The sequence below is a fragment of the Neocloeon triangulifer genome, unplaced genomic scaffold (genome assembly GCF_031216515.1).
Source record: "Neocloeon triangulifer isolate White Clay Creek 2 clone unplaced genomic scaffold, ASM3121651v1 ptg000015l, whole genome shotgun sequence".
Taxonomy (NCBI): domain Eukaryota; kingdom Metazoa; phylum Arthropoda; class Insecta; order Ephemeroptera; family Baetidae; genus Neocloeon; species Neocloeon triangulifer.
The window spans coordinates 7,166,243-7,178,417 of record NW_026775557.1 but is presented as its reverse complement, the minus strand read 5'-3'; the positions used below and the strand labels follow the sequence as shown (position 1 = coordinate 7,178,417).

Here is a 12,175-nt window from a genome sequence, read left to right as displayed (position 1 = left end):
TTCGCAAAAAAATTTATATTGCTCTCGCTGGTCACCGCAGCAAATTTTTTTAGCGCCAGCGGACGGCCGTGTTTGCTTGAGTGAGGATCAGGGGAGGGGGAGTGGGCGGAGTCTTGCAAGCAGCGTTGAGGTGAAAGTGCTGTGATTATTATTGTACTTTGATATTGAAGAAATTCGCAGTCTGGGCTAATTTTCCAAATTTAATCATGCTCAGGTGCTAAGGTATCTTCTCCACGAGAGCCGAACATCACGATTTGACCAATGTCTGCGCCACTGAAACCATGGGAGACGAGGAATAACTCCCTTCGGCTCCAGCAGCAGCAAAACACAACGTCATTCGCTTCTTCACTTCCATCACAAAGGTGAGCATGATTTGTAGATTTTTTTTAATAATTTAAGGTCATATATGAGAGTCTCCCACCAATGATTCAAAAGTTTACGTCGATATCTACAAATAACACTGATTTTCGTTTGCAGCGTATTTCCGCGACCCGGAACAATGTATTCTGCAGATAATTTGTATGGTGCAAGCAGCTCAAATCCTCAAATGACAGGTCCTCGAGCACCACCCAGACCCCCTGGCTCTACTGTTCCAGGTGGCACAATGTCACAATCGTACGCGACAGGATCATACGGTAAATAAACCTGAATTATTTGTGTTTAATGAATAATTTTAATAAATAAAAAAAAAAATTAAAACACTAAATTTTTTTACTTTTAAGGATCAAGTTACTCGCCTTATGGAATGAGACCTTCTTATGGTTACGGAGGAGGCTATGGGGGTTATTCTTCCTATGGTTATGGGACAGGAGGCTACGGCTCATACACTTCTCCCTATTCCAGTTATGGAATGATGGGGGGTTACGGTCGGGGTTACGGAGGAGTCGGACAATACGGACAGATGCCTTATGGTCACGCTGCTGCTGAAAGCAGGTAATTATATTAATAAAATTGTAATGTTAGTAGTCAAATTAATAAAAATCCATTTGTTTTACTTGTAGATTTATAAGAATGGCCGAGGAGAATTCTAGGCCTGCCTTTGAATCGTTAGAGTCGATGGTCCATGCTTTTGGATCTGTGAGCATGATGATGGAATCAACCTTCTATGCGGTCCACAGCTCATTTAGAGCAGTTCTAGGGGTGGCAGAGAACTTCGGAAGGATGAGAGGGATGTTGGCGCAAGTTTTTTCAGCCCTTACAATATTTAGAGCTATGAGATGGGCTTATCACAAGTTGCTAGAATTGCTAGGTAATTGTGAATTTTCTTTTAATGCCTAATCTAAAACATTCTCTTAGGGATAAGAAAGTCTGGAAACTCTGAGAAAGTTTGGGCTGACGCAACCGCAGAGTCTGGATTGGCTTCAATTAGTGGTGCTGAAGGTCAAGAGGCACAAAAATCCTCTGCTTGGCCCATTGTTATGTTCATGAGCCTCGTGATGGGTGGACCTTATCTTATTTGGAAACTCGTTCGTTCCGTCATGAAAAATATTCCTGACCCCGAAAGTGCTAAAAGTAAAAAGACGAATTTTTATATTTTGTCGTTCTAAAATTTTGAAACTTCAGGTGGGAATTCCGAGCCATGGATGGTTGGCAAGGCTCCGTGTATGATCGGAAAAGCTACTTACAGTTATCATGCTGGCAGCGCCGACGAGCTCAGCTTTAATGCTGGAGATGTGATAGCCATGGCACCTACAGACAAGCAGCCGTATCATGCTGACGGCTGGTTGATTGGAAGAAAAATCAGTGACGTCTCTAGAGGATCTACTAGTGAGCCCAGCCCAATCGGACTCGTCCCTTCAAATCATTTTAAAACTCTCTATTCCAGTTAGTATTCATTTGAGGGTTTTTTTTAAAAATCAAATTGGCTTATTTTATGCCTTTAATTCCAGAAGCGAAAAAGACAACTGAAGCCACCTCTAGTCCCAGTGAGCTGCCTGTCATTAACGAAGACGATCAACTACAAACCACACCATTAACTGAACAATCGTTAAGTGAGGACAAAAACAAATCTGCAGAAATTAAACCAATCGAAGAGCAACTAATTATGCCAGTTGTGTCAGAATTAGAAGGAAATGATAGCCAAACAACAGAAAGCACGACTTGATTTTCAAGCACATTGCAGGTACACACACGAAGAGTGGAATGAAAAATATTGATTTTTGTTCCACTAATTTAGAAAAGTTATCATTGTAAACTTTCTGTGACTATTTAATTCCAATTCTAAATTTCTTTATTCTGAGAAAGTCAAGAGTTATTTGATTCTATAAGGGGCTATTGTTAAATCCAATAAACAGGCTGAGTTTTTTTACTTATTAATGAATGTGTTGTAAATTTCACTTAATTTGTCTTCACTAGCCAGACTTTTAAGTCTATTAGCTTGAAACATTTAAAATAATTAACATTTGCCACCAAGTTAAAATGATAGGGAAGGAAATGACTAGACTAGGACTTTGACGATAAACATATATTATTATTTTTACCCTCCTTATCAACAACTGATAAAGAGCTTATTGTCAAGCTATTAAAACGATTTCATACATAATTATTTAATAAATCGTGGTAGCAATCAATCCAATAAACTGCCTTGGGATAAAATGCAAACATAACCAACAAGAGGAACAATAATTTTTTTAATTTTATGGCTATCACGACTTATTATTTACGAGATGCCTCTTGCAAAAACGAGTGCTTCTTAGAGACCCTTGTTGAAAAACACAACTCTTGGTGCTTGACCATTACACTTCTCCAGCATCTTTTTATAGCTATCCGATTCAAAACGCTCAATCATGGACATGCTCAGAGAACTAGGATAAAATTTTGATTAATATTTTAAAATATTCTCACGAAAAAAAGTACCATCTCTGAGGAAACAGTGCGCACGCGGTTGGAACCATAAATGTCAGGCTGCAAAATTAAGCTTTATGATATACAGATGAATAAGCGATTTTAATTACTTACAAGCAACCGACCATTAGCACCTGCAAAGGTGCATGCAGAACCCTGATCCGTTGCATCCAATTGTACGTCTCCAATTTTTGCATCACAATGGGGAGGATTGCTTAAAAAATTAATGGATGTTTAAAGATCAGTGATAAAAATAAAAAATAAATTACTCATTCCCGGTGCAGCCATTGCAATTCTTGAAAAGACTACCTGAGAGATTCCTTTTGCAGCTGCAATCTGTGGAATTAAATTTTAAATTTAGCCAAGCGTGTAAAAATCTTTGTGTTTTTTTTTTTTACCCTGGACTGACCAACAAGATTTCCATTTTCGTCAAAGACATCAACTCCGTCGACTAGTTCATTTTGACGCATTAATGGAATATTCACACAGTTTGCTGCAGCGACAGCAGCAAAGGGTACATACCGCTGATAATAATTAATTTAATTTAATGCAGATTCTATATAGAAAGAAAATTGTGCCAAGTTACTTGAAGCAGAGTTCCAGCCCTCTTCTCCAAAAATGAGCGAAAACCAATTGCGGTGACTAGTGCAGAAGTGGTCGCAGACACATAGGCGATTCCTAGCTGAGTGGTGCTCAGTTGAGATTTGGCATTCCTGTTCGTGTAATTGACGAGAGCGTTAAAACTTTGGTTCACCCACTGCCAAAAGACGACAGCTGGAACAGTGCTAAAGGGACAAAAAATAATAAAATCAACTTATTTCATTTCCATTAATCCTGATTAGACTGGTAAATTTATAAATACTATTTTAAGTATGTTAAATTTCATACATATATCGCATATTTAAAAAATTTATTTTACCGATAAAATTGCAGCATGAATCCTGTGATAGCCATACCTCCTGGCACCTGGAATGACATTCTGCCAAAGACATTTTGCTTATCTCCCGTGTCGGGATGGAATGCGCTTTCATATAATTTACGGGCGAAAATAATTTGTTCCGTTGATGTTCCCTGAGGTTCCTTGCCTTGCCTGATTAAATTATAATGTTACAAAATTAAATTTAAATTTTTTTAAGTAGAAAAATAATTAATGCGCATACCTATAAGCAACAATGAGATTCTTAGCATTGTCCAAAGTTTCCTCTGAACAAACACATGTCCTCGGATCTGTCACCCAGAAGAAATGCTTGAGCCTTCCGATGAAGGTAGTTTGGACGTATAAAGGCTTGTCGAGATCAATTCGTGCACCAATCGTCATGATTTCTGGAATATGAATATATTTTTATAGACCAAACTTTGCTAACAAATATATCCAAAATACATATTTGATAAGAAGATGTGTTTGCGTTTTTAAACTTTGACCGCAGACCGTTTCCGTATTGATCAACCACAAATAAATCCGTCTAAAATTACTTACGTGCGTATTTAGAGAAATAGACGCAAAAGCGATAGCGTTGACAGCAACGGTGGAGCTAAATATTTAGTTTTGCTAATGGGTTTCAATAGAGTAACTACGCGGTGATGCTTTAAATGTAAATAAAAAGAGTTTTGCGGTGTGTCAATTTTCGATTTCGTCTCGCAAGAATGTATTTGTATGTAAATGACAATATCAAAACATTGGCTCCTATTGGCCGATTCAAATTGACCGCGTTCCAAACTTCATCGCCATTGGCTGTCAGTCGTCATGCAGGTTCAGACTTGCTCTGGGGCCTGCAAGTTCCCTCAGAGACTGTATCAACTAATATGGCGGATCTAAATGAAGAAGATCCGATAGCAAAATTAAAAAATTCAGAAATCGCAGTCCACGTAGAGGAGGCTCTGAACAATGTCATAGTCGTGTCCTTTAGGCACCAGGGCAAGGTTTATCAGGGCGCCCTGCTCGATGCGACCAAGAAGTAAGTGGAAATTTGAGTCGCAAAGTCGACCATTCACGCCTTGAATTCCTCGCTCATTCACATTGCCTGTTGCCGTCGATTTCTCGCTTCCTACCTTATCCAGGGGCCCAATGTTAGCCCAACATAATTCTCGGCTAAATTATCTAGTGATAGAGACATTAATGAGCCTTGTAGGTGCAATAGCGGCTAATTTGGCCCTTCTGACTTTTTGGCTCTTCAGCTCTGAGCCAGCAGCTCCCATAAGCAGCCATGTTAAGTCGCGGTGCCTAATCAGACTTGAATTAAAAATTTCTTTCCTGTATCGTAATTTAGCATTAATTCTGGATTTAAGTGTCCATTTCATTTGTGGCAATGCACATTCTGCACAATTTTAATGTTTTTATTAGTATTCCTTTGACCCAATTTGAAAATTTCATGTTAGAAGTCAGTTCTTTGCTACGGGCCGCCGTGATGGCCGTAATACAGGCATTTCGTTATAGCCTTGGTATTATGTATAAAATTGTTCCAGTTTGCCAGGAAAAAATTCTAAAAAAAAATGTTCCTCAAAAAAACTTACATCATAAAAATCTGAAAAATTATTTATTTTATATTTTTATAGTAAAGTAAAAAATTGTAATTTTATCAAGCTATGTTGATTTTTTTTTTATTATGCATTTCTATTTTCATTGTTAGTTTTAATTTTATCCCAAGCAACTTTGATAAGCGTTTAATTGCAATCAGAATATAATGATTTCAAATTTTTAAATTAAATTAGCTTTGCAATTTAAATAAAACACTTTTGTAAATACAAATGTTTTCTTATTAAATTTAAATATTAAAATAAAATGAAAGAAATATTCATAAATCAGAAATTGAAATTTTTTTAAATTCATTTTTTAATATTTTTTGTCTTAGATTGCTTCCATGCGGAATCACCGCTCCCAAAGACTTCATGAAGCCACCTCCGCCGCCCCCAGTGGTCAACTTGGAGGCAGGCCACGAAGACTCTGCCTCGAGCAATAGTCTTGTGAATCGACATACCTATTTTCAAGACACTGGTGCGCCACATTCGCCATTTAGTTTTAAAACTCTGAAGACTCAAGGGAACAAGCAGAGACAGCCAAATAAGAAAATGACCGTGAGACTGAGACCTCGCAAGGTTCTCTGTGCCAAGTGCAAGAGCACCTGCAATCCGACGACAGAAACAAATTCTCAAGCACTAAATTCTTTAAACCAGCCTGACCCGCAAGCAAGGTTTGTTCAGGAATTTTTATCTAAATTATAGATTTGAATAATCATGAACTTTTTAATTTTAATTAATAGAAATACGAGGAGAAAGTTAAGAAACGGGAATGAAGATGATCAAAGGTCTGTGACATTCAAGGAGCCAGAATTGGTTCTTTTAAATGGCCCTAGACCAGAGAACGACAGTTGTAGTAATTCATCGACTGAGGATGACAAGAAGCCCGACAAAATTAAAATTGTTGGCAACTACTGGATTAGTCCATCACGGGAAGCAGAGGTAATTTATCTTGCAGATTAAAATTTGACCCTGAAATTCTAATAGATTTTCATTAAAAATTTGCAGGACGATGCAAAAGATCCATTGGCAATTGAAGATGCTGATAAAATGGTCTTGCGAAAAAAGCGCAGCATTGGTTCAATGGAGGATCTTTGGGACGAAAGCATTTTTGAAGAGAGTAACAAACGAACAAAACTTGAATCCGTCGAACCTGCAAGGACCACGACTCCAATAATAAAGATATCATTTGGATCTCAAGGCCAGGGCACGGTGCTTAAAATACCTCCAAAAATTCAAAGTTTAGAAAATGTTGAGAACTCTGAAAACGAATCTGAGAGGGCGGTGAAGAAAGCCATGAAGAAGGCAAAGAAGAAGAAACTACTAGGCCCTGGAGATTCACCGCCGGGCGCGTGCGACTCTCGACGCCACAAGCATAAACACCTAAAAAAGCACAAAAAGAGCCGGCACCGTGACGAATCGGAAGAACAGTGGAATGTTTCCCAAACAGACGAGGAGATTAAAGAGCAATGTCTCAAACAGCGACTTTCGATCAGCCTCAAAAGACTGAATGCCACTGCCTACATGAGGTGTGACCAAGACGAACCAACTGCGTCCAGCAGCAACTCGCCAAGTCCTGATGGAAGTGAAGACGTCCCTAATTTCCCAGAGACCGATTTAGTGGGAGTCGTAGGACCTTCTGAAGAGCCTGCAGAAGTGATAACCAGCAGCCAGACTGTTCAGTCTTGTTTTACATCAGACGGGAGGAAAATGAACATTGGCGACGTTGTTTGGGGCAAAATTCATGGATTCCCATGGTGGCCCGGAAAAGTAAGCTTTTACGTTTAAACTTACCTTACGAGCATTTGCGTTCATGGTTATTGTTAGGTCCAGAGTATATCCATATCGCGCAAAGAGGATGGGGTCTGCATGTCGGCACATGCACATGTCTCTTGGTATGGCTCGCACACGTCTTCGTGGATGCTGTGCGACCAACTGAACCCTTTTTTGGAAACTTTCAAGGTACTTCACTTTGTAAACATTTATAAATGCAGGAAAATTATTTTGGTAATAAATCAGGTTCGTTACAACAAAAAGAAAAGAGGTCCTTACAAAGAAGCTATCCGTCAAGCGACAAGCGAAGCACAGCAGCTGACAGTTCCTGTACCTAGCGCGTCACCCTCGCAGATCCTGTCGGTGACTAATTCGCCAAGGGAAGTAAATGTACTCTCGTAACTGGGCCACGACGACGATTATATAAGGTATTGTTCATTATTCTTCTTACATGGCATCTTACCATTAGGACTGAATGTTCCTAAATATTATATCTTGTATTTTGGGAAAATTTAACTCTCCCAGCATTTTGTGCGAATGCCATGTGAAAATTATATTTCTTAGAGAAAAGGTCTCATATATATTATGATAATGTGCTTTTAGTTTATTCGAAATTATTCGTTGTGTTTATCAATTGAAATGAAATTTTCATTCATGGATTATGATGCTGGAAGCAATGCCCTGCTCCAGAATTTTTTTAATAAAAAATTATAATGCTTGATTTTCAAGCATATGAGTGATCATCAATAGAAGATGAAACGGGTAACAATTTCAACAATTTTATGAATTTTAATTACTGGGACCTAAAAGAGCAGTTTGCTGATGACCAAGACTAAATTAATTTTAAAATTGGAATTTAAATTAAAAAAGAAAAATTAATTTGATAACAATGTGAAAATATTCAGAACTGAAAATAAGATAATTTTGTGTGTACTTCTTCACCTTGAAGAGTTGAGCAAATAAAAGGCTGAAATCTGCAGCGCTTTAAAAATTCTTAGCACGGCTCTCTCAGGTCTCACTTTTTAGTCAAGCACTTGGTTCCTGATTTCCAAGTGGTTTTAATCCAATGGCGTTTAATTTTTTTTTTCTTGAAGATTTTGACAAAAAAAAAAATCTTTGCAAACGCCTCCATATTTTATTGACTGTGATTACATAAATTCGTGGCCGCGTTTATTAAATTGCATTCCCCCATTCTGGATTTCTTGTGAATAAACACATATATTTGTATAAGTAATTTTATACTTCAAATCGCTTCAAATTAATCCATGATTGCTTCTAATGCAACTTTAGATTTTCATGCAAAAGTTGTCATATTAAATTGGAAGTTAAAGAGAGAAAAAATCACTGCCACATACTCAAGCAGTCCAGGTAATTGTGGATGAGACTTGTGAATGCTCGTGTGATTGTTAATTGGCTTCATTTTGCGAGCCATACATGATTACTGTTTAATGTCAAATTTTCATTGAAGTTTATAAAGCGTAGAAATAGCTTTTGTAAAGGAAAATGTATTGTGAATAATACAACAGCCATAGAACAATAAAATGCTGGAGCACACAATTTAATTCAATCACTGTCCTCTGCATGAATCGAATCGATAACACGTAAAAATTCTGGCACAGTCGGAGCCTGGAGCGACTTCTCCAGAGCGCTCAGTAGGGATGTGACAACAATTTTATTAACATCTGTTTTGTTATCACTATGTTGAAGTGTAGGGGAAGCTCGGGAAGGTTTTTGAACGTTTTGCCATGTTACAGACTTGTACTCTTCTCTCTTGGTCCTTAATTCTTCTAAAGTAGCTTCAAGCAAGTCCTGAGAGAAAATTAAATCTTAGTTTTGATATCAATCTTATATTGTAGCAACTACCTCAGCTCCGTCAGAATTTATCACAACTGCGCAGCTAATTGGTACCTTCTTTATTAAAATCTTGCCCAGTTTTCTCCTGCCAAGGGCAAACATGTACGGAGTCTGGGATTCTCTTGCTAATCGAATAATTTCCAGAATTTTTTCATCCAATCCACCTTAAAAAATCAAATAATTACAATTATTTCAGAATATTAATAATTAGAAAAATTACCTGGCTGGGGGCACTTTTCTAAGTCAGGGGCAATCACAACGAATTTAGCCTTTTTACCAACCAAGGTTTTCTTTGCTTCGTGCAACCCAGAAATAATTCTCTTCTTGTACTTATTGGGGTCTTTTTGGTAAGATCTATCCTGCATATTTACAAGTGCTTTGAGAAGTTTTTCCACACATTCATCAAGCTCTTTTCCCAACAAATTATCACAGTATCTGAAAATATATTTTGGTTTTAAAGTACATTTTTCAGTGGAGATTAAATTTTTTTACTCTCGAAACTTTCTTGAGTGGACAAAATCTTTAGCAGTGATTGGATTTTCTAGAGGAGAGATTTCTGACGACTTTAGGGGCAATTCGTTCACTTCTTTGCTCTTCAGATCTATTACTTCCTTGAATGGGATCTCCTCTTTGATAAGTTCCGTTACCTCGTCGACGGCTGCATTATTTACCTTTTCAAATCCTTCTCTTTGCAGCTGCTTTAATTTCCTGATAAGTAGTATGGAATTTATTTAATCTTGCTTTTCCTCGTAAAAATATTATGTACCTATAAGCATATATTGCACTTTTGAGAGATGAATGTCTTTTCTTTTTTGGAACTTCTCGTACTTTTCCTCTATGTCGTACTGGCTGAGAACTGTCCAGTGGATTCCCACTTAAGCTTTCTTCGCGGAGAGCAAGATTGGGTTTCCGTTTTCTCTTTTTAGTTGCAATCACTTTCTTTGGTCTTGTCCTGATCAAATGCTCAAGGCTGACAGTTAGATTTTTCTCTGGTTTTTTCTTCCTGGGAGTTAGCTTGGCGAGTACGTCGCTTGTATCCAAATCGATTGCTGGTACAGGTGTTGGAATGGTCTCTGGCTGCTTGTTTCTGGCCGAGATTCTTGATCCAAGCTCTGGAAACGAGGAATCGAGCGTTGGGAATATGTCTGAATTTCCATGTATTGATTTTTCATTCGAATTGGATGGAGCCTTCTGAATCAATTGAACGCGGTACCTAAAATATTATTTTATAATTTAAAAAAAAATACAATTTTTTTTTTATCAATATCTGATTTACCCTTTAGGAGCAAGTAATTGTTTTCTAGCAGATTCCTCTCGTCTTAAACGCTTCTCTTCCTTCATTGCCTGTTTAGCTGCACGTATATTTGCTTTTTTCTCCTCCCAGGACACGGCTGGCACCTGCGATTGCTCTGCATTTTGTGCGGAACTGCTTGTTGGTTCTTCATTTTTTGCTGCAGCGTTAACTTTCACTGCTGCTGCAAAGCTGGACGCTTCAAGTGGGTTTTTCTTCTTGATGGTCTGACCCAGGGCAGGCCACTCGATGGACATGACTCCGTGATCTATTTTTAAATTTCACATTACTCTCATGACAATAATCAATAATTATTTAAGAGTTTATTTCTTTCTTTCATTTATTTATAAACAACTTTTAAAGTAACTTACCTAGTTTTAAATGTCCTAAAAATTATTCATCCTCGCTTACTGTACAAATTTGATGAACAACCGGACCCGTGTTTATAATAATGTTTATGTTTTATTAAAAGAGCAATGTCCGCAGCCAGCTGGATGCGTTGCTGCTGAGAAGTGGTGATTGGTTGCTTGCTCATTGGCTGGCGATTTTCTATTTGTTGATTTTTAAATGAATATCCGCGAAATTCAAATTATATGAAAAAAGGCAACACCTGGGAAAAACATTTTCCACTCGACAGAAATTATATCATCTCAAAAGCTGGTACTTCGTTATTCAAAATGAAAACAAAGAAACAAAACTATGATGGATATTCGTCAATAGGCTATTTTATTTTTTTCTTTAAAGTATTAAATTAATTAATAAAAAAAATGAGACTTCATAATATCAGCCTACATATTCTCCTCAGGAATCTGTATATTTGGCAAAAAAGGCGAAGTAATAATTTGGAGCATCTCGTTCAGCTGAGTCAAGTTTGCCCCCAATAGACGTAACTGCGATGAAGTGTCTTGTAAAACGCCTTGCGACTTCAGCAGCTGCTGGTCAGCAAAGTTCAAGTCCCTGGCTGCCTGGTTTATGTTGTAGTGCACTATGTCGTTGACTCCTCTCCGTAAATGGACATTTGTTGAACCTATTTTGTTCAAATAAACATTTAAATTGTGATAAAATCTATTGGCGTTGAAAGTTATGATAAAAATTATATTCAAAATTTTGGACGTACGAAGTTTTTTATGTAGCAAACTCTTGTATTTGACCTCTTCTTTGGGACCAACTGTGGCAGTCCCATCCAACTTCTGCTGGGAAACTGGAGTGCTACATGGACTGCCCATCTCTTCAATCTCATCATCTGACTCGGGTGCTTCGCCAGCTACTATTCTGCCTGAAGCTGCAGGACTTGCAGGCGTTATGTTTCGCAAATTCAATTCGTCCGCAGTTTTTGTCTTGACCTGGAAAAAATTATAATATAATTCTATATTAAACCAATTTATTTTACTTTTTTAATTTTGACCGATTAATTAAATTTATTTTAATTTTTACCTTTTCTTTTTGGGGACATTCGGTGTCAATTTCCTCCTCGCTCTCCGTTTCAGGCGCCTCGCCAACAGTTAAACTCATTTTCAGGTTCTAGCCTTTATCACAGTTTATCACAGCACCAACTGATGTGGATCAAGAGCAAACTATTATTATTGTACTTTAACTTTAATTCTGAAGTTTCACTTAGTTAGTCTTCAAGCTGTCGGAGAGGGGAATAAATGACCGATTGACAGCCAAGTCACAAGCAATGTCAGACAAAAGAAAACAGATGGCTACTGCAGAACGAAAGGGGGCTGGGCGGTCGTCAGGCAGTGCAATAGACGTATCAGATGAACAGTAAATTTATCATTCAAATTTTCGATTAATCACTTTAATAACATTAAAAATATTTAACTTCAATACCAGTAAATAGCAAAATATTGTGAAATTTTAGACAAAACAGATGGATTATATTGTAATATTATTTAG

At 37.6% G+C, this 12,175-nt stretch overlaps 5 protein-coding genes across 9 annotated transcripts in view; 2 read left to right on the top strand and 3 right to left on the bottom strand.

Annotated features, from left to right (window-relative positions):
- The window catches only part of LOC132202816 (peroxisomal membrane protein PEX13), a 58,543-nt gene extending 56,223 nt beyond the window's left edge, over positions 1 to 2,320 (top strand). The window contains exons 1-8 of one of the 4 annotated variants that reach the window (XM_059630028.1): positions 83 to 153; positions 215 to 362; positions 478 to 635; positions 723 to 933; positions 1,002 to 1,249; positions 1,297 to 1,512; positions 1,564 to 1,824; positions 1,890 to 2,320. In XM_059630028.1, the coding sequence (XP_059486011.1) occupies positions 262 to 362; positions 478 to 635; positions 723 to 933; positions 1,002 to 1,249; positions 1,297 to 1,512; positions 1,564 to 1,824; positions 1,890 to 2,104 (1,410 nt within the window). In that variant the 5' untranslated portion in view covers positions 83 to 153; positions 215 to 261 and the 3' untranslated portion in view covers positions 2,105 to 2,320. Of the gene's footprint in view, positions 1 to 82; positions 363 to 477; positions 636 to 722; positions 934 to 1,001; positions 1,250 to 1,296; positions 1,513 to 1,563; positions 1,825 to 1,889 lie in introns of those variants that run through there. The other 3 variants (XM_059630030.1, XM_059630029.1, XM_059630027.1) reach the window with 3 other exon arrangements.
- Positions 2,321 to 2,449: 129 nt separating this feature from the next.
- LOC132202818 (sideroflexin-2) lies at positions 2,450 to 4,508 on the bottom strand. The gene is made up of 9 exons (XM_059630035.1): positions 4,322 to 4,508; positions 4,005 to 4,167; positions 3,764 to 3,934; positions 3,431 to 3,629; positions 3,243 to 3,368; positions 3,114 to 3,180; positions 2,959 to 3,058; positions 2,857 to 2,904; positions 2,450 to 2,804 (listed from the first exon to the last, which is right to left on the bottom strand). Exons 2-9 carry the CDS (start codon positions 4,160 to 4,162, stop codon positions 2,693 to 2,695), a joined length of 981 nt encoding a protein of 326 aa, XP_059486018.1. The 5' UTR covers positions 4,163 to 4,167; positions 4,322 to 4,508; the 3' UTR covers positions 2,450 to 2,692.
- A 98-nt stretch (positions 4,509 to 4,606) lies between these two features.
- LOC132202812 (PWWP domain-containing protein 2A-like) lies at positions 4,607 to 8,708 on the top strand. Its single transcript, XM_059630022.1, has 6 exons — positions 4,607 to 4,799; positions 5,694 to 6,032; positions 6,102 to 6,300; positions 6,367 to 7,128; positions 7,186 to 7,320; positions 7,378 to 8,708. The coding sequence occupies exons 1-6, from the start codon at positions 4,648 to 4,650 to the stop codon at positions 7,531 to 7,533; spliced, it is 1,743 nt and encodes a 580-aa protein (XP_059486005.1). The 5' UTR covers positions 4,607 to 4,647; the 3' UTR covers positions 7,534 to 8,708.
- On the bottom strand, positions 8,661 to 10,798 carry LOC132202814 (selenocysteine insertion sequence-binding protein 2). Its single transcript, XM_059630023.1, has 7 exons — positions 10,648 to 10,798; positions 10,262 to 10,544; positions 9,752 to 10,198; positions 9,478 to 9,693; positions 9,206 to 9,420; positions 8,995 to 9,149; positions 8,661 to 8,940 (listed from the first exon to the last, which is right to left on the bottom strand). Exons 2-7 carry the CDS (start codon positions 10,531 to 10,533, stop codon positions 8,695 to 8,697), a joined length of 1,551 nt encoding a protein of 516 aa, XP_059486006.1. The 5' UTR covers positions 10,534 to 10,544; positions 10,648 to 10,798; the 3' UTR covers positions 8,661 to 8,694.
- A 187-nt stretch (positions 10,799 to 10,985) lies between these two features.
- Positions 10,986 to 12,052, bottom strand: LOC132202810 (biogenesis of lysosome-related organelles complex 1 subunit 3). Of its 2 annotated transcripts, XM_059630020.1 has the most exons (4): positions 11,891 to 12,052; positions 11,711 to 11,829; positions 11,394 to 11,619; positions 10,986 to 11,303 (listed from the first exon to the last, which is right to left on the bottom strand). In XM_059630020.1, exons 2-4 carry the CDS (start codon positions 11,786 to 11,788, stop codon positions 11,065 to 11,067), a joined length of 543 nt encoding a protein of 180 aa, XP_059486003.1. In that variant the 5' UTR covers positions 11,789 to 11,829; positions 11,891 to 12,052; the 3' UTR covers positions 10,986 to 11,064. The 2 variants fall into 2 exon arrangements, with proteins under 2 accessions (XP_059486003.1, XP_059486002.1); XM_059630019.1 differs by having other exon boundaries at positions 11,711 to 11,990.
- Positions 12,053 to 12,175: the final 123 nt, after the last annotated feature.